Genomic DNA, 24,772 nt, shown 5'->3' with positions numbered 1-24,772 from the left:
CCCGTGCTGTACCTGTCCTGGGAGTGTTTGATGGGGACAGTGTAGAGGGAGCTTTACTCTGTATCCAACCCCGTTGTGTACCTGTCCTGGGAGTGTTTGATGGGGGCAGTGTAGAGGGAGCTTTACTCTGTATCTAACCCAGTGCTGTACCTGTCGTGTGAGTATTTGATGGGGACAGTGTAGAGGGATCTTTACTCTGTATCTAACCCCGTGCTGTACTTGCCCTGGGAGTGTTTGATGGGGACAGTGTAGAGGGAGCTTTTCTCTGTATCTAACCCGTGCTGTACCTGTCCTGGGAGTGTTTGATGGGGACAGTGTAGAGGGAGCTTTACTCTGTATCTAACCCCGTGCTGTACCTGCCCGGGGAGTGTTTGATGGGGACAGTGTAGAGGGAGCTTTACTCTGTATCTAACCCCGTGCTGTACCTGTCCTGGGAGTGTTTGATGGGGACAGTGTCGAGGGAGCTTTACTCTGTATCTAACCCCGTGCTGTACCTGTCCTGGGAGTGTTTGATGGGGAAAGTGTAGAGGGAGCTTTACTCTGTATCTAACCCCGTGCTGTACCTGTCCTGGGAGTGTTTGATGGGGACAGTGTAGAGGGAGCTTTACTCTGTTTCTAACCCCGTGCTGTACCTGTCCTGGGAGTGTTTGATGGGGACAATGTAGAGGGAGCTTTACTCTGTATCTAACCCCGTACTGTACCTGTCCTGGGAGTGTTTGATGGGGACAGTGTAGAGGGAGCTTTACTCTGTATCTAACCCCGTGCTGTACCTGTCCTGGGAGTATTTGATGGGGACAGTGTAGAGGGAGCTTTACTCTGTATCTAACCCCGTGCTGTCCCTGTCCTGGGAGTGTTTGATGGGGACAGTTTAGAGGGAGCTTTACTCTGTATCTAACCACGTGCTGTACCTGTCCTGGGAGTGTTTGATGGCGACAGTGTAGAGGGAGCTTTACTCTGTATCTATCCCCGTGCTGTAACTGACCTGGGAGTGTTTGATGGGAAGAGTGTGGAGGGAGCTTTACTCTGTATCTAACCCGTGCTGTACCTGTCCTGGGAGTGTTTGATGGGGACAGTGTAGAGGGAGCTTTACTCTGTATCTAACCCCGTGCTGTACCTGCCCGGGGAGTGTTTGATGGGGACAGTGTAGAGGGAGCTTTACTCTGTATCTAACCCCGTGCTGTACCTGTCCTGGGAGTGTTTGATGGGGACAGTGTCGAGGGAGCTTTACTCTGTATCTAACCCCGTGCTGTACCTGTCCTGGGAGTGTTTGATGGGGAAAGTGTAGAGGGAGCTTTACTCTGTATCTAACCCCGTGCTGTACCTGTCCTGGGAGTGTTTGATGGGGACTGTGTAGAGGGAGCTTTACTCTGTTTCTAACCCCGTGCTGTACCTGTCCTGGGAGTGTTTGATGGGGACAGTGTAGAGGGAGCTTTACTCTGTATCTAACCCCGTGCTGTACCTGTCCTGGGAGTGTTTGATGGGGACAGTGTCGAGGGAGTTTTACTCTGTATCTAACCCCGTGCTGTACCTGTCCTGGGAGTGTTTGATGGGGACTGTGTAGAGGGAGATTTACTCCGTATCGAATCCCGTGCTGTACCTGTCCGGGGAATGTTCGATGCTGGGAGTAGGAAAAGAAGTCAAACAATGTGCCATTTCCTATCAGTAACTCCCTTAATTTTGATAAACTCAAATTTGCCCCACTCTCTTTCAAATGAATATTTCCTCCTTGTTGTGGCTGTTTTCATTCACTCAGTTTTTCATCATATGTGAACCTTGAGCTGTAGAAAGGTGAATGAAAATAGATAACCTTTGATCTATGGAGTAACCGGGATCTACTCAGAATTACTGGGAATCCTTGAGGATTTATATCATGGTTGGTTTCAGATAGTTTTTGGGGGTGGGTGGGGGTGGGTGGTGGTGGTGGTAATATCGGGGAACATTTTTACTCGATAGTGTTAAAAATTATATGCAACTGTATTGAATGAAACACATCTCTCCCTTATGTTCCAGGTCTCCTGTGACAATGAAAGCACTTCTTATCACTATCCTGGCGGGTCTGGTCTGTTCACGACCCCTTGCAGAAGGTAAGATGTAAAACAGGCCATGCACAGCTATTAGTCCACCACCTTGCGCTCTCTTTTCTCGGGCTCCTCGATGTCACACTCGGTCAAATGCTACTTTGATGTCAGGGGCAGCCACTCTCCCCTCACCTCTGGCATTCAGCTCTTTTGTCCATGTTTGAACCAAGGCTGTAATGAGGTCAGGAGCTGAGTGACCCTGGCGGAACCCAAACTGAGCGTCCGTGAGCAGGTTATTGCTGAGTAAGTGCCGCTTGACAGCTCTGTTGATGACTCCTTCCATCACTTTGCTGATGATGGAGAGCAGACTGATAGGGCGGGATTGGGCTGGGTTGGATTTGTCCTGTTTCTTGTGTACAGGACACACCTGGGCAATTTTCCACATTGCCGGGTAGATGCCAGTGTTGTAGCTGTACTGGAACAGCTTGGTGTGATGACCCTACTTATCGATCTCCCCATGGGGCTCGTGGAGTATGGGTTCCCATGGTAGCGGGTGGTGGTCCATCCAGATGGGACACATGAGCCATTTAAATGCTCCCAGACTCGGAGTGGAAGTTCCGATAATCCCAGGCTGGAACATTTGTGTTGTACGCTATGGCATTCGAGTTAAAACAATCCTGTATAGCCTTCATCTTCCCGCCTCCTGGATTACTACCTTTGGATATGGGCGTGGCAAGTTCTGGAGCCCAAGTCTTCAGTATTATTGCTGGAATATTGTCAGGGTCTATCGCCTTTGCAGTATCCAGTGCCTTCAGCCATTTCTTGCATGTAGGCAAGAAGGGTAGTTAAGAGCAATATGCCCTGTAAATTGCAGACACACATGGCTGTATGGCAACCCTGTCGATATGTGCAAGGTGCTCATAAGTTGTCCCCTTTAAGATACCATGTGTGTCATATTGAGGTCAGATCGGGTAATATTGGCAGATTTTCTTCCCACCACACAAACACCAAGCATAAGTTACATTTACACCTTTCATTTCATAAAATATCCCAAGGTGCTTCACAGGAGTGATTATAAAACAAAGTGTGAAGCCGCATCAGATAACCCAAATCTTGGTCATTGAGGTCGATTTTAAGGAGTGTCTTAAAGGTGGAAAGTGATGTAAAGAGGGGGGATGGAGAGGTTTGGGGATGGAATTCCAGAGCTTGGAGCCCTGGCAGCTGAAGGAGCGGGGAACAATGGCGGAGCAATTAAAATCGGAGTTGCTCGAGAGGCCAGAATTAGAGGAGCACAGAGATCTCGGGGGGGTTGTGGGGCTGGAGGAGATTCCAGAGATAGGGAGGGGGAGAGGACTTGATGGGATTTGAAAACAAGGATGAGAATTTTAAAATCAGGACGTTGATTGATCGGGAGCCGGTGTAGGTCAGCGAGCACACGGAGGGTGAGAGGGAAACGGGACTGGCTGTGAGTTAGGACACAGGGCAGCAGGGTTATGGGTGATCTCTGGTTTACAGAGGGTAGAATATGGGGGGGCAGCCAGGAGAGTGAGGGAATAGTCAAGTCTGGAGGTAACAAAGATATGGATGAGGGTTTCAGCAGCAAATCAACTGAGACAGGGGCCAAGTCAGATGATGCTAAGGAGATGGAAATAGGTGGTATTAGTGATGGTCTAGATATGTGGTCAGAAGTTAATCTTGGGGTCAAATGTGACACAAGTTTGCGAACAGTCTGGTTTAATCTCAAACTCTTGTGGGTGCAGTTGATAGCTAGGAAACAAAGCTTGTGACAGAGACCAAAGATGAATGACTTCAGACTTCTCAATATTTAGTTGGAGGGAATTTCTGCTCATCCGGTACTGGATGTGGGATAAGCAGTCTGATCATTTCGAGACAGTGGGGGGGGGAGGGGGGGGGGGGGGGGGGGGGCGAGAGAGGTGGGGGTGAGGTAGAGCTGGCTGTCCTCAGTGTGAAAACTAACGCTGTGCTTTCCAATGATGTCACTGAAGGACAGCACGTCGATGTGAAATAGGAGGGGGTCAGGGATAGATCCTTGCGGGGGGGGGGGGGGGGGCACCAGAGGTAAGAGTGCGGGAACAGGAAGAGAAGCCATTGCCGGTGTGTGATGAACGGTTACTGCCTTATCATCATGTAAGGTGATGTCCCCTTTAAGACCGGGCTTGGAACCCTGGGGACTCCGCCTCTGGCTCCGCCCATCTGGGAGCCATATATAAAGGGCTGCCTCATGGGCTGTGTAGCAGTCAGCACTTGTCTCAGCTCTAACATAGTTCTTAGTCTAATAAAGCCTTCTTTACAGTTTAATCTCTAAGCTTCGTTATTGAGGGTACCTCACGGTGATTCTCAGACTACGATTCGATAGATCAGAATGGAAGCAGGTGGGAGCCGTCCCCACCCAGCTGGACGAAAGTGGAGAGGCTGTTGGAGGAGGATGGGGTGGTCAGCCTGTGTCAAAGGCTGCGGACAGGGAGAGAAGGACAAGGAGGAAAGTTTCCCTTTGTCCCAGTCACACAGCATCTCAACTGTGACTTTGATCAGTGCTGTTTCGGTATCAGGGGAAGAATCCTGATTGGAGGGATTCAAAAGCATGGAGCTTTGGGAAAGATGGGAGCGGATTTGGAAAGTGACAACATATTCAAGGCCTTGGGAGAGGAAAGGACGGTTGGAGGTGAGGCGGTAGTTTACAATGACAGAGGGAATAAGGGGTGGTTCCTTGAGGAAAGGGATGATAACAGCAGATTTAAAGGGGCGAAAGACAACTTCTGAAGAGAGAGAACCGTGAACAATATTGGCTAACATGGGAACCAAGAGGGTACTTTGGATGGTCATCAGTTTAGCTAAGAAGGACCGAGGGAGCAAGAGGTAGATTAGTACTGATGAGGACTGTCAGAGGATACAACAGGATTTAGATTGTTTGAAGACTTGGGCAGAGAGATGGCAGATGGAGTTTAATCCGGACAAATGTGAGGTAATGCATTTTGGAAGGTCTAATGCAGGTAGGGAATATACAGTGAATGGTAGAACCCTCAAGAGTATTGAAAGTCAAAGAGATCTAGGAGTACAGGTCCACAGGTCACTGAAAGGGGCAACACAGGTGGAGAAGGTAGTCAAGAAGGCATACGGCATGCTTGCCTTCATTGGCCGGGGCATTGAGTATAAGAATTGGCAAGTCATGTTGCAGCTGTATAGAACCTTAGTTAGGCCACACTTGGAGTATAGTGTTCAATTCTGGTCGCCACACTACCAGAAGGATGTGGAGGCTTTAGAGAGGGTGCAGAAGAGATTTACCAGAATGTTGCCTGGTATGGAGGGCATTAGCTATGAGGAGCGGTTGAATAAACTCGGTTTGTTCTCACTGGAACGAAGGAGGTTGAGGGGCGACCTGATAGAGGTCTACAAAATGATGAGGGGCATAGACAGAGTGGATAGTCAGAGGCTTTTCCCCGGGGTAGAGGGGTCAATTACTAGGGGGCATAGGTTTAAGGTGAGAGGGGCAAGGTTTAGAGTAGATGTACGAGGCAAGTTTTTTACGCAAAGGGTAGTGGGTGCCTGGAACTCGCTGCCGGAGGAGGTGGTGGAAGCAGGGACGATAGTGACATTTAAGGGGCATCTTGACAAATACATGAATAGGATGGGAATAGAGGGATACGGACCCAGGAAGTGTAGAAGATTGTAGTTTAGTCGGGCAGCATGGTCGGCACGGGCTTGGAGGGCCGAAGGGCCTGTTCCTGTGCTGTACTTTTCTTTGTTCTTTGTTCTATTTCATAGTTCTTTTACAGACTCATTCCTCACTGCTACACATAATTGCACAGGTTTGACAAAGAGGTTTGACAAGAAAATGTCATTTCCCTTCACAGGTACAGCCACCATTCAGTGTGTTTGTGAAGGAGCTGATTGCATGGGAGACCGATGCATTGGGAAGTTGTGCTTTCAGACACACAGTGCCAATAATGGACTATTGGTCCATCAAAAAGGCTGCTTAAGTAACGAGAGTTGCATCCAACTATCAACTAAAGGGGTAACAGAATGCTGCAACAGTTTCCTTTGCAATGCCAATTCCATGCAAATGCCCACTGAAGGTATGCCAACCTATTGAGTATGTGGCTGAATATTTGGTCTTGCAGAGGTAGATATTACAGAATAACAGTTTAAAACATCTCAAGCATTGTACCTTGGCAGAGTTTAGCCTCACTTTTGTTTTAAATTGGGCGAACAGATTGACCACCTGGCTGGCGGATGGGAGTGGGTCGTTGAGCACAACTGGATGAGAAGTGGGAAGGTCCCTGGACGTCTGCAGATTGGGAAGGCCCAAGGTCTCTCTGAGGGTCTACACAGGGGTTTCATTCCAGCTCCACCTGGCTCACAAGAACATCAAGGAGCAGGGAAGTTTCATAACATGGGAGCACAGAAAAAGAGGCCATTCAGCCCATCACGTCTGTCTGTGAGAACTACTCAACTAGTCCCACTCTCCTGCCCTTTTCCCCATAACCCTGCAAATGGTTCTCTTCAGATAATGATCCTTTTGAAAGCCACCATTGAACCTGCCTCCACCTTACTCTCAGGCAGAGCATTCCAGATCCTAACCACCCTTGTGTAAAAATGTTTTCCTCATGTCACTTCACGTTCTTTTGCAATCTATCGTCCCCAGGCCTCTTCTGACCAGTTGACTCCTCCCATTTTTTCAATGTTGCCGGGCAACAGACAACTACCCATGCAGAAACCTTCAAATTACAGTTATTTCTTTTTTAACAAACATTTTATTCAGGCATTTATGGTTTTATAACAAAAGATACAAATACAAATGTAAACATAATTCAGTGCGTAACACCCCCCTCCATCTCTCACTGTTCCCGCCTAAGCCAAACAAAAATAACCTAACTTCCCCTGCCCCCCCTTACACACTAACCCCCCCCCCCACCAATTGAATCTGCTAACAGTTTAGTTTTCCACCAAAGAAGTTGATAAACGGCTGACACCTCCGAAGGAACTAATGCAGGTCGGGAATATACAGTGAATGGTAGAACCCTCAAGAGTATTGAAAGTCAGAGAGATCTAGGTGTACAGGTCCACAGGTCACTGAAAGGGGCGACACAGGTGGAGAAGGTAGTCAAGAAGGCATACGGCATGCTTGCCTTCATTGGCCGGGGCATTGAGTATAAAAATTGGCAAGTCATGTTGCAGCTGTATAGAACCTTGGAGTATACCCCTGATTTCGGGGGCTCCGAGTCCCTCCATGCTAGCAATATCCGTCTCCGGGCTACCAAGGAGGCAAAGGCCAAAACGTTGGTCTCTCTCGCCCCCTGGACTCCCGGTTCTTCCGACACTCGAAAAATCGCCACCTCTAGACTCGGCGCCACCCTTGTTTTTAGTACCATGAACATGACATGTGCAAATCCCTGCCAGAGTCCCCTGAGCTTCGGACATGCCCAGAACATGTGGACATGATTTGCGGGCCCTCCTGCACACCTCACACACCTGTCCTCAACCCAAAAAAACCTGCTCATCCGGTGAAACACCTTGAATTGTATCAGGCTGAGCCTGGCACATGATGAGATCACGTTGACTCTGAGGGCATCCTCCCACAGACCCGCCTCGAACTCCTTTCCCAACTCACCTTCCCATTTACACTTTAGCACACCTATCTGGGTTTCCTCCCACTCCATAAGTTCTTTATAGATTTCCGATACCTCCCCCTCCCCCACCCCCATTCCAGAGACTACCCTGTCCTGTATCCCCTGTGGCGGTGAAGCGGAAAGGTCAAAACCTGCCTTCGCACAAAATCCCTCACCTGCAGATATTGAACCCATTCTCCCCCGGCAATTCAAACTCCTCCTCCAGATCCTGCAAACAAGGAAAGCTCCCATCAGTAAACAGATCTCTCAGCCTCTCAATACCTGCTCTCTGCCACCTCCGAAACCCCCGTCTAACCTGCAAGGCACAAACTGGTGATTACCCCAGATCGGAGCCCACACCTACGCTCCCTCCACTCCCATTCCGCCACTGTCCCCATACTCTCAGGGCCGCCACTACCACTGGGCTTGTGGAGTACTGGGCCGGCGAGAACGGCAGAGGAGCCATTACCAGTGCCCCTAAACTTGTGCCTATACATGAGGCCACCTATACCTGCTCCCACTCCCACACCGCGCGCCCCTCCCCCCCAACTACCCACTTCCTTATCATGGCTATATATGCCGCCCAGTAACAGTTCCTAAAGTTCGGCAGTGCCAGCTCCCCCCCCCCCCAGCACTTTGTTTACTTCCGGGGTTTTACCGGTTTTACCCACCCACACAAACCCAGAGATCACCGCATTCACCCGCTTAAAAAAGGCCTTTGGTATAAAAATAGGGAGGCACTGGAAAACAAACAAAAATCTCAGGAGAACCGTCATTTTTACGGTCTGTACCCTTCCCGCCAGTGACAGCGGGAGCGTGTCCCACCTCCAGAAGTCCTCCTTCATCTGCTCAACTAACCGGGCCACATTTAATTTGTGTAGCTGCTCCCATCCCCGAGCCACCTGAATATCCAGGTGACGAAACCCCCCCCCCCCCCCCCCCCCACCGCTGTAAACAGCAACTGTCCTCTCCTGCCCCCTCACCTGGATCACAAAAACCTCACTCTTACCCATATTCAATTTGTACCCCGAGAACCTGCCAAATTTCCCAAAGATTTGTATAATCTCCCCCATCCCCCCCTAACGGGTCAGAAATATACAGGAGTAGGTCGTCTGCATATAACGAGACCCTGTGTTCCACGCGCCCCCTCCTCCTCTGGACTAGTCCTTTCCAGTCCTTTGACGCTCTCAGCGCCATCGCCAATAGCTCTACAGCCAAGGCAAACAACAGTGGGGGAGGGGACAATCCTGCATTGTCCCCCGGTGCAGTCTAAAGTAGTCCAAACTCACCCGGTTCGTTCGCACACTCTCCACCGGTGCCTGGTACAGCAACCGCACCCAGTCAACAAAACCCTGTCCAAACCCAAACCGTCCCAGGGCCTCCCACAGATAATTCCACTCCACCCGGTCAAAGGCCTTCTCCGCGTCCATCGCGACCACCACCTCTGCCTCCCTCCCCTCGGAGGGCATCATGATTACATTCAAGAGCCCTCTAACATTGGCCGTTAGCTGCCTACCCTTAACAAACCCCGCCTGGTCCTCCCCTATCACCCCTGGAACACAGTCCTCTCTCCTCGAGGCCAGAATTTTGGCCAGCAATTAGGCATCAACATTCAGTCGGGAGATTGGTCTGTATGACCCGCATTGCTCTGGGTCCTTCTCCCGCTTCAGGATCAATGATATCGAAGCCTGTGACATTGTTGGGGGAAGGACACCCCGCCCCCTTTCCTCATTAAATACCCTCACCATCAGCGGGCCCAGCATCACAGAAAACCTCTTGTAAAATTCCACTGGGTAGCCGTCTGGTCCCAGGGCCTTACCCGACTGCATGGCCTTCAATCCCTCTACTACTCCTACAATCCCGATCGGTGCTCCCAACCCCTCCTCCAACCCTTCCTCCACCTTCGGAAACTCCAACCCTTCCTAAAACTGCCTCATCCCCTCCACCCCAGCTGGGGGCTCCGACTCAGACAGCCGACTGTAAAACTCCTTGAACATCCCATTCACCCCCGCTGGGTCCAAGACCGTGTTCCCCCTCTGTCCTTCCTATCTCCCTGGCCGCCTCCCTTTTCCTGAGCTGGTGTGCTAGCATCCTACTGGCCTTCTCACCATATTCATATATCGCCTCCCTCGCCTTTATCAACTGCTCCACCGCCTTCCCTGGGGATATCAGACCAAACTCCACCTGCAGCTTCTGCCGCTCCTTCAACAACCCCGCCTTCGGGGCTTTAGAATACCTTCTGTACACCTGAAGAATCTCCCTAACCAGCCTATCCATCTCTACCCACTCCACCTTCTCCCTATGAACCCGTATTGAAATTAGCTCTTCCCCCTAACCACTGCCTTCAGCGCCTCCCACACCGTTGCTGCCGAAATCTCCCCCGTGTCATTTATCTCCAAATAATTCTGGATAGCCCCCCTCACCCACCCGCACACTCCCTCATCCGCTAACAGTCCTACATCCAATCTCCATTGCAGGCGCTGACCCCCCTCATTGCTCACCCGTTAATCCACCCAGTGTGGGGCATGGTCCGACACTGCATTTCTCTCCAGATCTGCTTTTCAAAGGCCAAGACCTTAAAATTATATCTCGGTACCAATGACATACATGTTAAATAGGCCCAGACCACTGCCGTTAATAATAATCTCAATTATTGTCACAAGTAGGCTTACATTAACACTGCAATGAAGTTACTGTGAAAAGCCCCTAGTCGCCACATTCCGGCGCCTGTTCGGGTCACAGAGGGAGAATTCAGAATGTCCAATTCACCTCACAGCACGTCTTTGGACCGTGGGAGGAAACCGGAGCACCCGGAGGAAACCCACGCAGAAACGGGGAGAACGTGCAGACTCCGCACAGACAGTGACCCAAGCCGGGAATCGAACCTGGGACCCGAGTGCTGTGAAGCAACAGTGTATAACCATTGTGCTACCGTGCCACCCCAAATATCACTGGGACAGGACAAAACCTTGAAGTTTTGGAGTCTAATCCTTCTCTACTTACCTATTGATGGGATGGGGGGAGGGGGGGGCGGGGGGGGGGGGGGGGGGCGGGGGCATGTGTGAGGGAAGGGGGCGGTGAGTGGTTTGCAAATAAAATTCAAAGGACGCCTGCACTAAAATGGTGGATTGATGCATGTCAAATGGGTTAACTGAGGGTTTGTGTAGGTACCAAATATGTACCAGCAATAAACACTAGCCATTGGTAACATCATGATTTGCTTATTCCCACCAGTTGTAGTTGAGAAGAAGCTCGAGAAGTTTGACTGTGTTTGCGAGGGAGGATATTGTGACACGAAGACGTGCATTGGTTACCAGTGTTTTGTTTCCATGGACAGCGAACACCCTGATGCAGTCTCAAAGGGTTGTCACCATCTCAAAGATATTCCCTGTAACCAATCAAGTGCCGTTTCCCGAATGGTGTGTTGCAAAGGAAACTTCTGTAACTACAATATTACAGCGGAAATAGGTAAATGCACGTTTCCAGATTTACTCGCCAACCCTTCTGTTGGGGGATCAACCCTGTTGATAGTCTTCAACACTCACCATTTGCCAGAGTTTGCAAAGGCGCCGCCTTAGCATGGTGATATCCAGCTTGGGGATGGTGAGGCAGAGGGAAGGAGGGGTGGGAAGGTGGGAAGTGTTGGTCTGGGTCCCAAATGAGCCAAAGGAATTGAAACTCCTGGCATCGGGAGTTCTACCCTTGCAACATTGTCCTTGTAATGGAGCAGACAGAGTATTTTACCTGCTGAACCATGAGACATAGGAGCAGAATTCGGCCACTCGGCCCATCGAGTCTGCTCCGCCATTCAATCATGGCTGATATTTTCTCATCCCCATTCTCCTGCCTTCTCCCCATAACCCCTGATTCCCTTATTAATCAAGAACCTAGCGATCTCTGTCTTAAAGACACTCAGTGATTTGGCCTCCACAGCCTTCTGCGGCAAAGAGTTCCACAGATTCACCACCCTCTGGCTGAAGAAATTCCTCATCATCTCTGTTTTAAAGGACCGTCCCTTTAGTCTGAGATGGTGTCCTCTGCTTCTAGTTTTTCCTGCAAGTGGAAACATCCTCTCCACGTCCACTCTATCCAGGCCTCACAGTATCCTGTAAGTTTCAATAAGATACCCCCTCATCCTTTTAAACTCCAACGAGTACAGACCCAGAGTCCTCAACTGTTCCTCATACGACAAGCTCTTCATTCCAGGAATCATTCTTGTGAACCCCCTCTGGATCCTTTCCAAGGCCAGCACATCCTTCCTTAGATACGGGGCCCAAAACTGCTCACAATACTACAAATGGGGTCTGACCAGAGCCTTATACAGCCTCAGAAGTACATCCCTGGTCTTGTATTCTAGCCCTCTTGACATGAATGTTAATATTGCATTTGCCTTCTTAACTGCCAACTGAACCTGCACGTTAACCTTAAGAGAATCGTGAACAAGGACTCCCAAGTCCCTTTGTGCTTCTGATTTCCGAAGCATTTCCCCATTTAGAAAATAGTCTGTGCCTAAATTCCCCCTTCCAAAGTGCAAACCTCACACTTTTCCACATTGTATTTCATCTGCCACCTCTTTGCCCACTCTCCTAGCCTGTCCAAATCCTTCTGCCGCCCCCTTGCTTCCTCAATACTACCTGTCCCTCCACAGATCTTTGTATAATCTGCAAACTTAGTAACAGTGCCTTCAGTTCCTTCTTCCAGATCATTAATGTATATTGTGAAAAGTTGTGGTCCCAGCACCGATCCTTGAGGTACACCACTAGTCACCGGCTGCCAGACTGAAAAAGACCCCTTTATCCCCACTCACTCTGCCTTCTGCCAGTCAGCCAATCCTCTATCCATGCCAGGATCTTACCCTTAACACCATGGGCTTTTAACTTATTTAACAGTCTCCTATGCGGCACCTTGTCAAAGGCCTTCTGGAAATCTAAATAAATCACGTCCACTGGTTCTCCTTTGTCTACCTTCCTTGTTAGCTGCTGAAAGAACTCTAACAGATTTGTCAGACACGACCTCCCCTTGACAAAGCCGGCCTGACTCAGTCCTATTTTACCATGCACTTCCAAGTACTCCGCGATCTCATCTTTAATAACGGACTCTAAAATCTTACCAATGACCAAAGTCAGGCTAACCGGACTATAATTTCCCGTCTTCTGTCTCCCTCCCTTCTTAGTAAGAAGTCTTACAACACCAGGTTAACGTCCAACAGGTTTGTTTCGAATCACTAGCTTTCGGAGCGCTGCTCCTTCCTCAGATGAATCAGCAGTGCTCCGAAAGCTAGTGATTCGAAGCAAACCTGTTGGACTCTAACCTGGTGTTGTAAGACGTCTTACTGTGCTCACCCCAGTCCAACGCCCGCATCTCCACATCATGGCCACCCTTCTTATGCAGTGGTGTTACATCAGCCACTTTCCAGTCCTCTGGGACCCCTCCTGCCTCCAGTGATTCCTGAAAGAACATCACCAATGCCTCCACAATCTCCTCAGCTATCTCTTTTAGAACCCTGGGATGTAGTCCATCCGGCCAATGGCAGAGCATCGCAGAAAGATTAGAGGCCTCCATAAGTGGGACCCTGGCAAGTTTTGTTTGGGTTTCTGAAGTCTCCAGCCAGTACAGCAGGACATTAGCAGACCCCTGCTGATTTTCAGGGCCACTGTTTTTTTTAAGCTTTTTTGAAAGTAAGAACTATTGGCGGCATGGTAGCACAGTGGTTAGCACAGTTGCTTCACAGCTCCAGGGTCCCAGGTTCTATTCCCGGCTTGGGTCACTGTCTGTGCGGAGTCTGCACGTTCTCCCCGTGTCTGCGTGGGTTTCCTCCGGGTGCTCCGGTTTCCTCCCACAAGTCCCGAAAGACATGCTGTTAGGTAATTAGGACATTCTGAATTCTCCCTCTGTGACCCGGACAGGCGCCGGAATGTGGCGACTAGGGGATTTTCACAGTAACTTCATTGCAGTGTTAATGTAAGCCTGCTTGTGACAATAAAGATTATTGTTAACGGTAGTGGTTTGGGCCAAGGATGAGACTCCCAAGGCGTAGGCCTATTTAACATGTATGTCATTGGTACCAAGATGTAATTTTGAGGCCTAGGCCTTTGAAAAGCAGATCTGGAGAGAAATGCAGTGTTTTTTGTCGAGTTTCATCCCGAGCAGCTCCGTGACGCAGGACTCTGTGCCCTATGGGCTGTTCCCAGGGGGACACACCGAGACAAACATCAACTGTTGTTGGAAGATCGCCAACTCGGCGAAAGCAAACTTGTGACGATTAAGATTATTAAAGGGTTTAGCATTACAGAGTTACCCTCTATTTCAATGGACCTGCCATTTATCATCATTTCATGCTCAAGGACATTTGTTTAGAACATAGAACATAGAACAATACAGCGCAGTACAGGCCCTTCGGCCCACGATGTTGCACCGAAACAAAAGCCATCTAACCTACACTATGCTATTATCATCCATATGTTTATCCAATAAACTTTTAAATGCCCTCAATGTTGGCGAGTTCACTACTGTAGCAGGTAGGGCATTCCACGGCCTCACCACTCTTTGCATAAAGAACCTACCTCTGACCTCTGTCCTATATCTATTACCCCTCAGTTTAAGGCTATGTCCCCTCGTGCTAGCCATTTCCATCCGCGGGAGAGGGCTCTCGCTGTCCACCCTATCCAACCCCCTGATCATTTTGTATGCCTCCATTAAGTCTCCTCTTAACCTTCTTCTCTCTAACGAAAACAACCTCAAGTCCATCAGCCTTTCCTCATAAGATTTTCCCTCCATACCAGGCAACATCCTGGTAAATCTCCTCTGCACCCGCTCCAAAGCCTCCACGTCCTTCCTATAATGCGGTGACCAGAACTGTACGCAATACTCCAAATAAATGGAGTTATTATGAATTTGTATTTCCCGAAGGTGCATTGCCAGGTCAGAAAGCTTTGATCTTTGATCAGCTTTACCTGAATTGGGAGTTTTTTAGCTTCTGAGTCAGGAGGGCCAAGGTCCACTCCATGTGGCTTGACCATGGAATCTATGTTGATCCTCCAGTGCCGTACTAAGGGAGTGTCTTTTGGTTGAGATGTTAAACTGAGGCACTGTCTGCACCCTCACGTGGAATTAAAGATCCCATGGCCTCCATTTTGAGGAAGAGCAAGGGAGTTCTGCCTGATGCCCTGGGCCAACATTTATCCCTCAACCAACATCGTTCACCATTGGCTGTGAACTGCTGTGGGACGTCCTGAGGCCATGTATGATAATAATCTTTATTGTCACAAGTAGGCTTACATTAACACTGCAATGAAGTTACTGTGAAAATCCCCTAGTCGCCACATTCTGGCGCCTGTTCAGGTACACGGAGGGAGAATTCAGAATGTCCAATTCACCTAACAGCACGTCTTTCGGGACTTAGGGGAGGAAACCGGAGCACCCGGAGGAAACCCACGCAGACACTGGGAGAACGTGCAGACTCCGCACAGACAGTGACCCAAGCCGGGAATCGAACCTGGGACACTGGCGCTGTGGAGCAACAGTGCTAACCACTGTGCTACTGTGCAGCCCAACCACTGTGCTACCATGGCTGCCCGAAAGATACCATATAAACCCAAGGCCCCTCTTCCTTTATCTAATTCCCCTGCGATATAACTGAGGTTGCAGACATGCAGAGACATGGTGCAACATTGTACGATGTAGTTTGGGGTATTTTTTTGCATCTGGGAGCAATGCACTGTTGATTGTGACCAACCCAAGGCAGAATTCGCAGCGTGGGCCATCATTTCGTTCCAGCCATCATTAACGTGTGCTCTGAGACAACCCATGGAAGTCAGCTGACACCGTCGGGTAATAGGCATAGCCAGAACCGAGATGTGACTTTAGGGTACCAGAGTATGGATGAATCTTGCACGTGTCCAGTAGTTTCAATGTCACACTGAATTGAAGTTTCAAAACTAAGGGCGAGACGTTCTGCTCCCACATGCCCCGGGACCAGAAATTCACGCCTGAGACCTTTCACTTGTCTGTCAAATTGTCTGTCCCCCCGCTACAATTCCTGTGGCAGCCGGGACTGGAAAACTTCCCCCTAGATTTGGTCAGGATATCAAGAAATATGGAGCAAAGGCTGCTAAATGGAGTTGCGATACAGATCAGCTATGATGTCATTGATAAAATAGGTCAACAGTCTATTCTGGAGGAGGGTGAACAGCCAGTGGCCGTGGTCACATCGGTACAAACGACATGGATTTAAAAACGGGATGAGGTCATAAAGGCAGAATACAGGGAGCTCGGAAGGAAATCGGACCTCGAAGGTAGTGATCTCAGGATTACTATCGGTGCCACGTGCTAGTCAGAGTAGAAATGACAGGATATATAGGATGAATACGTGGCTGAAGAGATGGTGTCAGGGGGAGGGTTTCAGATTCCTGGGGCATTGGGACCGGTTCTGGGGAGGTGGGACCTTTACAAACTGGACGGGTTACACCTGGGCAGGACTGGAACTGATGTCCTAGGGGGGCTATTTGCTCGAGCAGTTGGGGAGGGTTTAAACTAAAATGCCAGGGGAATAGGAACCTCTGCAAGGAGACAGAGAAAGAGGGAGCAAGGACAAAAACAAAAGGTAGAAAAGTGAAGAAGAAAAGTGATCGGTGGAGAAATCAAGGGCAAAATTCAAACAGGGCAGGAGAGAAAAATATTGGGAGCAAGACAAACATTGTGAAAAATACAAACGTAAAGGCTCTGTGCCTTAATGCACGGAGCGTTGGCAATAACGTGGATGAACTAATCGCACAGATAGATATAAATGGGTCTGATATAATTGGGATTTCGGAGACATGGCTGCAGGGTGACCAGGGATGGGAACTGAATGTCCCAGGGTTCTCAGTATTTAGGAAGGACCGGCATAAAGAAAAGGTGGTGACGTGGCACTGCTGGTTAAAGAGGAAATTAACACAATAGTGAGAAAGGATATTAGCTCTGAAAATGTGGAATCTGTATGGGTAGAGTTGAGAAATACCAAGGGACAAAAAACATTAGTGGGTGTCAAATATAGACCCCCAAACTGCCGTGGTGAGGATGGGAATGGCATTGAACAAGAAATTAGAGATGCATGTAACAAGGGAATATCGGTGATCATGGGTGATTTTAATCTTCACATAGATTGGGCAAATCAATTTAGCCACAATGCCGTAGAGGAGGAATTCCTGGAGTGTATATGGGATGGTTTTCTTGACCAATATGTGGAGGAACCAACTAGAGAGCAGGCCATCTTAGACTGGGTACTGTGTAATGAGAAGGGAATCATTGCCAATCTGGCTGTACGAGACCCCTTGGGGATGAGCGACCATAACATGATGGAATTTTCTATCAAGATGGAGAGTGAAGTAGTTGATTCGGAGACTAGGGTGCTGAATCTTAATGAAGGGAACTATGAGGATATGAGGCGCGAGTTGGCCTTGATAGATTGGGGAGAGTTACTTAAAGGGATGACAGTGGATAGACAATGACAAACATTCAAGGAACGCATGGGGGAACTACAGCAACTGTTCATTCCTGTCTGGCAGAAAGGCAAAGGGGGTAAGAGGGCCAATCCATGGCTTTCAAAGGAAATTAGAAATAGTATCCGATACAAGGAAGAAGCATACAGATTGGCCAAGAAAAATAATAGGTCTGAGGATTGGGAGCAGTTTAGAATTCAGCAAAGAAGGACAAAGGGATTGATTAAGAAGGGGAAAGTACAGTACGAAAGGAAGCTTGCAGGGAACATAAAGACTGACACTAAGAGTTTCTATAGATATGTGAAGAGAAAGAGATTGGTAAAGAGAAATGTAGGCCCCCCACAGACAGAAACAGGGGAATGCATAGTAAGGGACATAGACATGGCTGAGCAATTGAATACATACTTTAGTTCTGTCTTCACAAATGAGGACACAAATCAGATCCCAGAAATGTTGGAGAATGAAAGGTTTAGTGATAGGGAAGAACTGAGGGAGGTCAACATTAGTAGAGAAGTGGTGCTGGGAAAACTGATGGGATTGAAGGCGGATAAATCCCCAGGGCCTGAGAATCTGCATCCCAGAGTGCTTAAGGAGGTGGCTCTGGAAATAGTGGATGCATTGGTGGTCATCTTCCGGGATTCTATAGACTCTGGAACTGTCCCTGCAGATTGGAGGGTAGCTCACCTCACTCCGATATTAAAAAAGGGAGGTAGAGAGAAAGCAGGGAATTATAGTCCAGTAAGCCTAACATCGGTAGTGGGGAAAATGCTTGATCCATTGTCAAGGACTTTATAGCAGAACATTTAGAAAGCAGTGGCAGGATCAGTCAGAGTCAGCATGGATTTATGAAGGGAAAATCATGCTTGACAAATCTGTTGGAATTCTTTGAAGATGTAAACACTACAGCTGACAAGGGGGAGCCAGTCGATGTGGTATATTTGGGCTTTCAGAAGGCGTTTGACAAAGTCATGCACAAGAGATTATTGTGCAATATTAAAGCGCATGGGATTGGGGGAAATGTATTGAGGTGGATAGAAAACTGGTTGGCAGAGAGGAAACAAAGAGTAGGGATTAATGGGTCCTTTTCAAATTGGCAGGCAGTAACTAGTGGGGTACCACAGGGATCGGTGCTGGGACCCCAGCTATTCACAATATATATTAATGATTTGGATGAAGGAACAAAATGTAACATCTCAAAGTTTGCAGACAATACCAAATTAGGTGGGAGGGTGAATTGTGACGAGGATGTAGGGATCCTTCAGCAAGATCTGGACAGGTTGGGCTAGTGGCCAAACCAATGGCAGATGCAGTATAATTTGGATAAGTGTGAGGTTATTCACTTTGGAAGCAAAAGCAGGAAGGCAGATTACTACCTGAATGGTTGTAAATTGGGAGAGGGGAGTGTGCAGCGGGACCTGGGTGTCCTTGTGCACCAGTCACTGAAGGTAAGCATGCAGGTGCAGCAGGCGGTAAAGAAGGCTAATGGTACGTTGGCCTTCATTGCAAGAGGTTTCGGGTACAGAAGCAGGGATGTGTTGCTGCAATTGTACAGGGCCTTGGTGAGGCCACACCTGGAGTATTGTGTGCAGTTTTGGTCTCCTTCTCTGAGGAAGGATGTTCTTGCTCTCGAGGGTGTGCAGCGAAGGTTCACCAGACTGATTCCAGGATGGCGGGACTGTCATATGAGGCGAGATTGACTGGGTTGGGATTGTTCTCGCTGGAGTTCAGAAGAATGAGGGGGGAATCTCAGAGACTTATAAAATTCTAACAGGACTAGACAGGGTAGATGCAGGGAAGATATTACCAATGATGGGTGTGTCCAGAACCAGGGGTCACAGCCTGAGGATTCAGGGTAACACATTTCGGACAGAGATAAGGAGACATTTCCTCACAAAGAGTGGTGAGCCTGTGGAATTCATTACCACAGGAAGTAGTTGATGCTAAAACTTTGAATATATTGAAGAGGCGGCTGGATCTAGCACTTGGGGAGAATGGGATCAAAGGCTACGGGGAGAAAGCAGGATTAGGCTATTGAGTTGGATGATCAGCCATGATGGTGATGAATGGCGGGGCAGGCTCGAAGGGCCAAAAGGCCTCCTCCTGCTCCTATCTTCTATGTATCTATGTACTCCTGTTGTTATATTCCTATTAGGAATCAAGTAACAGTAGATTCCAGAACATTTCCCAAGGCATTCCTCATCGTCAGTTGATGAAAATAAGCTGGGAGACACAAGAACACAATAGGTAGGAGTAAATCCACTGGTCTATGGAGCCTGCTCTCCCATTCAATACGATCGTGGCTGATTTTGAGCTTCAACTCCATGTTCCTGGCCACTCCCTATATTCCTGGATTTCCTAAGGAACCCAAAACTCCCTCTATCCCAGCCTTAAATGTAGATGGACTGCAGAAGGTCACTCTGTGGAGCCATCCAGTGGATAGGAGGTAGATTTAGATTTGGGTTTATTGTCACGTGGACCAAGGTACAGTGAAAAGTATTGTTCTGCGTGAAGTCCAGGCAGATCGTAGAATCATAGAATTTGCAGTGCAGAAGGAGGCCATTCGGCCCATCGAGTCTGCACCGGCTCTTGGAAAGAGCACCCCACCCAAGGTCAAAACCTCCACCCAACACTAAGGGCAATTTTGGATACTCAGGGCAATTTATCATGGCCAATCCACCTAACCTGCACATCTTTGGACTGTGGGAGGAAACCGGAGCACCCGGAGGAAACCCACGCACACACGGGGAGGACGTGCAGACTCCGCACAGACAGTGACCCAAGTCGGGAATCGAACCTGGGACGCTGGAGCTGTGAAGCAATTGTGCTAACCACAATGCTACTGTGCTGCCCAAAGATCATTGCATACATGAAAATACATAGGACATACGATAAACACACAATGTAAATACATAGACACAGGCATCGGGTGAGCATACGGATTGCAGTACTGCTCAGTAGAGAAGATGTGTGAAGAGATCAGTTCAGTCCATAAGAGGGTCATTCAGGAGTCTGGTGACAGCGGGGAAGAAGCTGTTTTTGAGTCTGTTCGTGCGTGTTCTCAGACTTCTGTATCTCCTGCCCGATGGACGAAGTTGGAAGAGTGAGTAAGCCGGGTGGGAGGGATCTTTGATTATACTGCCCGCTTTCCCCAGGCAGCGGGAGGTGTAGATGGAGTCAATGGATGGGAGGCAGGTTCGTGTGATGGACTGGGCTGTGTTCAAGACTCTCTGAAATTTCTTGCGGTCCTGGGCCGAGCAGTTGCCATACCAGGCTGTGATGCAGCCCGATAGGATGCTTTCTATGGTGCATCTGTAAAACATGATAAGAGTCAGTGTGGACATTGGAATATTGAAAATCTTGGCAATGATAAACGGTACTTGACAGGGGAAAAATGAGCAAAAATCGTGAGATTGGGAGGAAATATGTGTGGACAGGAAGTGTGTGCCCAATACAAGATTTGGAATAATATTGGAGTCCCCTGTACGATTGCTGGAGTCATGTCCGAGTAGTTGGTACAATTGAGAATGTTCGAGGGGAATGCTGGAGGAATGCTGACTTATTTTGAAATCTTTGCTTGACGCTCGATTTTTCAGTTACCTTATAATCATTTACAGGTTTACAATCACCTTTGGAATTTCTTTCACTGTAGTCCTTGAGTAAACGAATATCACCCAAGCAAATAACTCTGTCCACTGCACTCTGTCAAACAACCTCTCAGCCCTGTTTAGATAGCTTCAGTGGTTGAAGATTACTAGGCGTGATCAAAGTGAGGGATCTCATTGTTACCCTTCACTCTGATATGATGGTGGTACATTATGTTAAACCAAGATTAAAGGGTGATCTTTAAATTTTTCCAATTAAGGGGCAATTTAGCGTGACCAATCCACCTACCCTGCACATCTTTGGGTTGTGGGGGTGAGACTCACACAGACACGGGGAGAATGTGCAAACTCCACACGGACAGTGACCCAGGGCCGGGATTGAACCTGGGGCCTTGGCACCGTGAGGCAGCAGGGCTAACCACTGTGCCACCGTGCCGCCCCGTTTTAAGTTGATTATAAGATTTAATAGGGTAGATAAAGATAAACCATTTTCCTTTGGTGGGGGGAGTTCCAGAACAAGGGGACATAACCTTAAAATCAGAGCCGGGTCGTTCAGGGATAATGTCGGAACTGAAAATATAAATTGCCATAAAATAGGTGGCTGAAGAGGAGGCAGAATGGAAGCTGCTGAAGAAGATAACAAAAATCATGCACCAAAAAATGCTGAATGCCCGAGGTATGGGTTTACGGCATACATTTTACAAACATCGAGTACCACAGGAGTCCAAGAATTATTCGAGTCCCACATCAGTGTATAGTTCCTAACATACTGCATCTCAAATCCATCTTCAAAGTTTTGTCAGAAACCGTCAGCCTCCCCCACCTGTTTCAAGCGACAAAGCCTCCCCAACCCTCCCCTGCCCAACAAACCTCGTCACTCCCAGATATTCACTCGGAGTTAACATGACGTCCGAGGCCGTTAAAATGGGTTCAGGCCGGGAAAATGTTTGGGAAACACTGAATGACAAACGGCCAGAATTTTCCGGCCCCTTCAGCTGGTCGGATCTTCCAGTCCTGTTGAAGTCAATGGACTTTTGAACGGTTCACTGCATCCTCCCCCGCCACCCCCCACCCAGCCACCCCAGCCACAACGGGGCCAGAAGCAATTCTTCACTTGAAGGGGAATGGGAATCTGGGACTCTTCCCCGCCCCCCCAAAAAAAATAATCTTCATTAGGCTGGGGGCAATTGAAAATTTCAAAAATTGAAGTTGATAGATTTAAATCAGGCAAGGGTACTAAAGATTATAAAACCAAGGAAGGCTTCTGGTACAGATCACCCGTAATCTTACTGGATGGCAGAACAGGCTTGAGGGGTTGAATGGCCTCTCCTGCTCCAGTGCTCTGAAGTATGTCTACCACCCCTGAAGTCTGAAGATGGTGACAGTCTCCTCTTTCTGCTCATCACCTCCTGCAATTGTTTGTTTCCTCAGTCTCTCCGAATCGAACCAATAATCTCAAGATCGTGATTGTGATGGTGATCCTAATTCTGGTGCTCGGTGTCCTGGTGGCCTTGTTGCTGCTGTTTTACCAGAGGTTCTGCAGATACCAAATGGATCCATTTCTCGATAAGAATGAAGAGCACAGCAAGGCACAGGTGTTGAGAGTAATCGAGCTTGGAGACAACACTCTCTCTGTAAGTTTTCCATTCTTCCTCACCAGCCGAAGAGTAGAGCCATTACATAAGGACAGCATAGCTTCATGATGATGAGCGGAGGGATGAGAGTATATAGTTACTGGTGAGAGTTCTGAGGAACTAAGGTTCGACTCGCTGAAGCAGAGATGGCGAAAGGGAGGTTTGAAAGAGGCAAACAAAATTTGAAAATGTTTCAACAGGGTAAATAGGGAAAGGTTATTACCACTGGTCAATGAATCAGCAAAGGAGGGCATGGACTGAGGTCCAATGCTGGTATGTAAACAGGAAGGTTAGAAGAAATTATACCAGAGCATCTCAAATTGTGGGCCACAATCCCCAGTGGGGTTGTGAGATTTTGGGGTCATAATGGCTGCCATGGAGCTTGAATTTATTCCTGATAGCTGCAAGGTCCCTTTAAATCCCCCTGTGGCCGAATGGACTGCTTCCCCACCCCTAGTCAAGAACTAAAGCTCCCGCCCCCTCAACAACCCCACTCAAGATCTGTAACCCCCCACCTGTTTCAAGCAACAAAGCCTCCCCTGCTCGACAAACCTCGTCACTCCCAGATATTCACTCAGAATTAATATCATGTCCGAGGCCATTAAAATGGGTTTGGGCTGGAAAAATGTTTGGGAAACACTGAATGACAAAAGGCCAGAATTTTCCGGCCCCTTCAGCTGGTCGGATCTTCCGGTCTTGTCGAAGTCAATGGTTCCCTCACAATGGAGGGGAGGGGGGGCAGCACCAGTGGTGTGGGTATCTCTGGCACAGCCCGTCGAATAGCCACGCCAGCAACAGGTGGCTCGACTGGTGAGCATCATTGTCAAGCCCGATTGCACCCTCAGCTGAGCTCCGCCTGCTTTCCTGAATCCCTAGTTTGCAGCCAGGGCCAGGAACAGGCAGTCTCAATGGGGAGGTGGACACTGTACTGTCATGTGAGTGTCCCTTTAAGAAAGGTTTTTGTCTTATCACATGGCTTCAGTGATGTTATTGTGTGGGTGGAGCTGGGCTGTGGCTCTGAGTTTTACTTTCGCTTTGAGTTTTGGACTGGTTTTGAACTGCACAGGTTGAAAGAAGGGTTTCGCTATCTTCATTTTAAAAGCTGTTTCCAGACTGCTTGATAACTTAAAAGAGATAATTGCTTCCTGGAAGGAATTCAAACCTGTTTGAAAAGGGGAACAGAGTATCACTAACAAGTCTTACACCAGTGAGAATGCCGTGTGCTGGGCCATACCTTTGAAAAGGGGTTTCTGGTTTTGATTGGATTTTGTTATTGAATTAGAACAGTTAAGGGGGAATTCATTAAGGCATTTACATAGATTACTGCAGCTGTGTGGGGGCTTTTATGTTTGTACTTGATAAAAATTCTTACTGTGTGTGTTTATACAAATGTTAACTAAATTCTTAGAATAAAGCTTGTTTTTTGATTAAAAGCGCCAAAGTCTGTTGAATAACACCTGCAAGGGAGGCTCTCGCGCTCATCGTAACCAAAATCAATAAACAGTTATAGGTCAGGTGAACTCCATAATATACTTTGGTGTTTTCTAAACCCTGGCCCATAACACTACTCACAAGCAGTACTGTCCTCGCTTCCAGCAATCGTTAAGAATTTAAAAGCCCACTTTAACAGGTAGAGAGCAGTAATGTACTTGTGAGTTCCTACTAATAGCTGTTCTTATCCTTCATAAAAATAACAAAGGCTTCTTTTTGTGACTCATTTTAGAACCTGTTTGATCACTCCTGCACCTCTGGTAGTGGATCTGGACTCCCGTTCCTTGTCCAGAGGACAGTGGCACGGCAAATTACACTGGTGGAGTGCGTAGGTCAGTGCAAACCATTTAGTACACCTTTGTAATGAACCCATGTTCATCCTCTTAAGAGATTGAATGAATCGAGTATAACATTTCAATTGCAAACCTACCTCAAGTTATCTCTGTTAATCGAATTGCTGTGTAAGGAGAGGAGTGGAGGGTTTGAATAAATGTTTGAAACACAGAAAGATCCAGAGCTTTGGAGAGACCACGATTCCATTTGGATTGCTCGAGCCAAAAGCTAGCAAAGTCTCAATGGGCCAAACGGCCTTGTCTTGTGCTGTTAAATGGCCGGGGGGAAAAATTGCATTTATATAGCACCTTTCACAACCTCAGAATGCCCCCAAATGCTTCACAGTCACTCAAGTATCTGAATATGAGAAATGTAGCAGCCAAATTGTGCACAGCAAGCCCCCACAAACACCGATGCGGCAATGATCAGATAAACCTTTTGGCGGTGTTGGTTCAGGGATAAATATTGGTCCCAGGACACCGGGGAGAACTGGCAGACTCTTCTTTGAAACTGAACTTTTGTGGCCTGTGGGGGGAATGCATTTCTCTGGGAAGTGTAATCAGCAGGACCCCTGGTGTGTTGCCATTT

General features: G+C 48.2%; 1 protein-coding gene across 1 annotated transcript in view; it reads left to right on the top strand.

Annotated features, from left to right (window-relative positions):
* Positions 1-24,772, top strand: part of LOC140405389 (activin receptor type-1-like) — a 490,146-nt gene that overhangs the window by 390,538 nt on the left and 74,836 nt on the right. The window contains exons 3-7 of the mRNA XM_072493730.1: positions 2,011-2,084; positions 5,891-6,112; positions 10,880-11,113; positions 22,158-22,360; positions 24,084-24,183. Of these exons, the coding sequence (XP_072349831.1) occupies positions 2,011-2,084; positions 5,891-6,112; positions 10,880-11,113; positions 22,158-22,360; positions 24,084-24,183 (833 nt within the window). The remainder of the gene's footprint in view (positions 1-2,010; positions 2,085-5,890; positions 6,113-10,879; positions 11,114-22,157; positions 22,361-24,083; positions 24,184-24,772) is intronic.

Source organism: Scyliorhinus torazame, chromosome X (assembly GCF_047496885.1).
Source record: "Scyliorhinus torazame isolate Kashiwa2021f chromosome X, sScyTor2.1, whole genome shotgun sequence".
Classification (NCBI taxonomy): Eukaryota; Metazoa; Chordata; class Chondrichthyes; order Carcharhiniformes; family Scyliorhinidae; genus Scyliorhinus; species Scyliorhinus torazame.
Note: the sequence above shows the minus strand (reverse complement) of the source record. Positions and strands in the feature narration are given on the sequence as shown.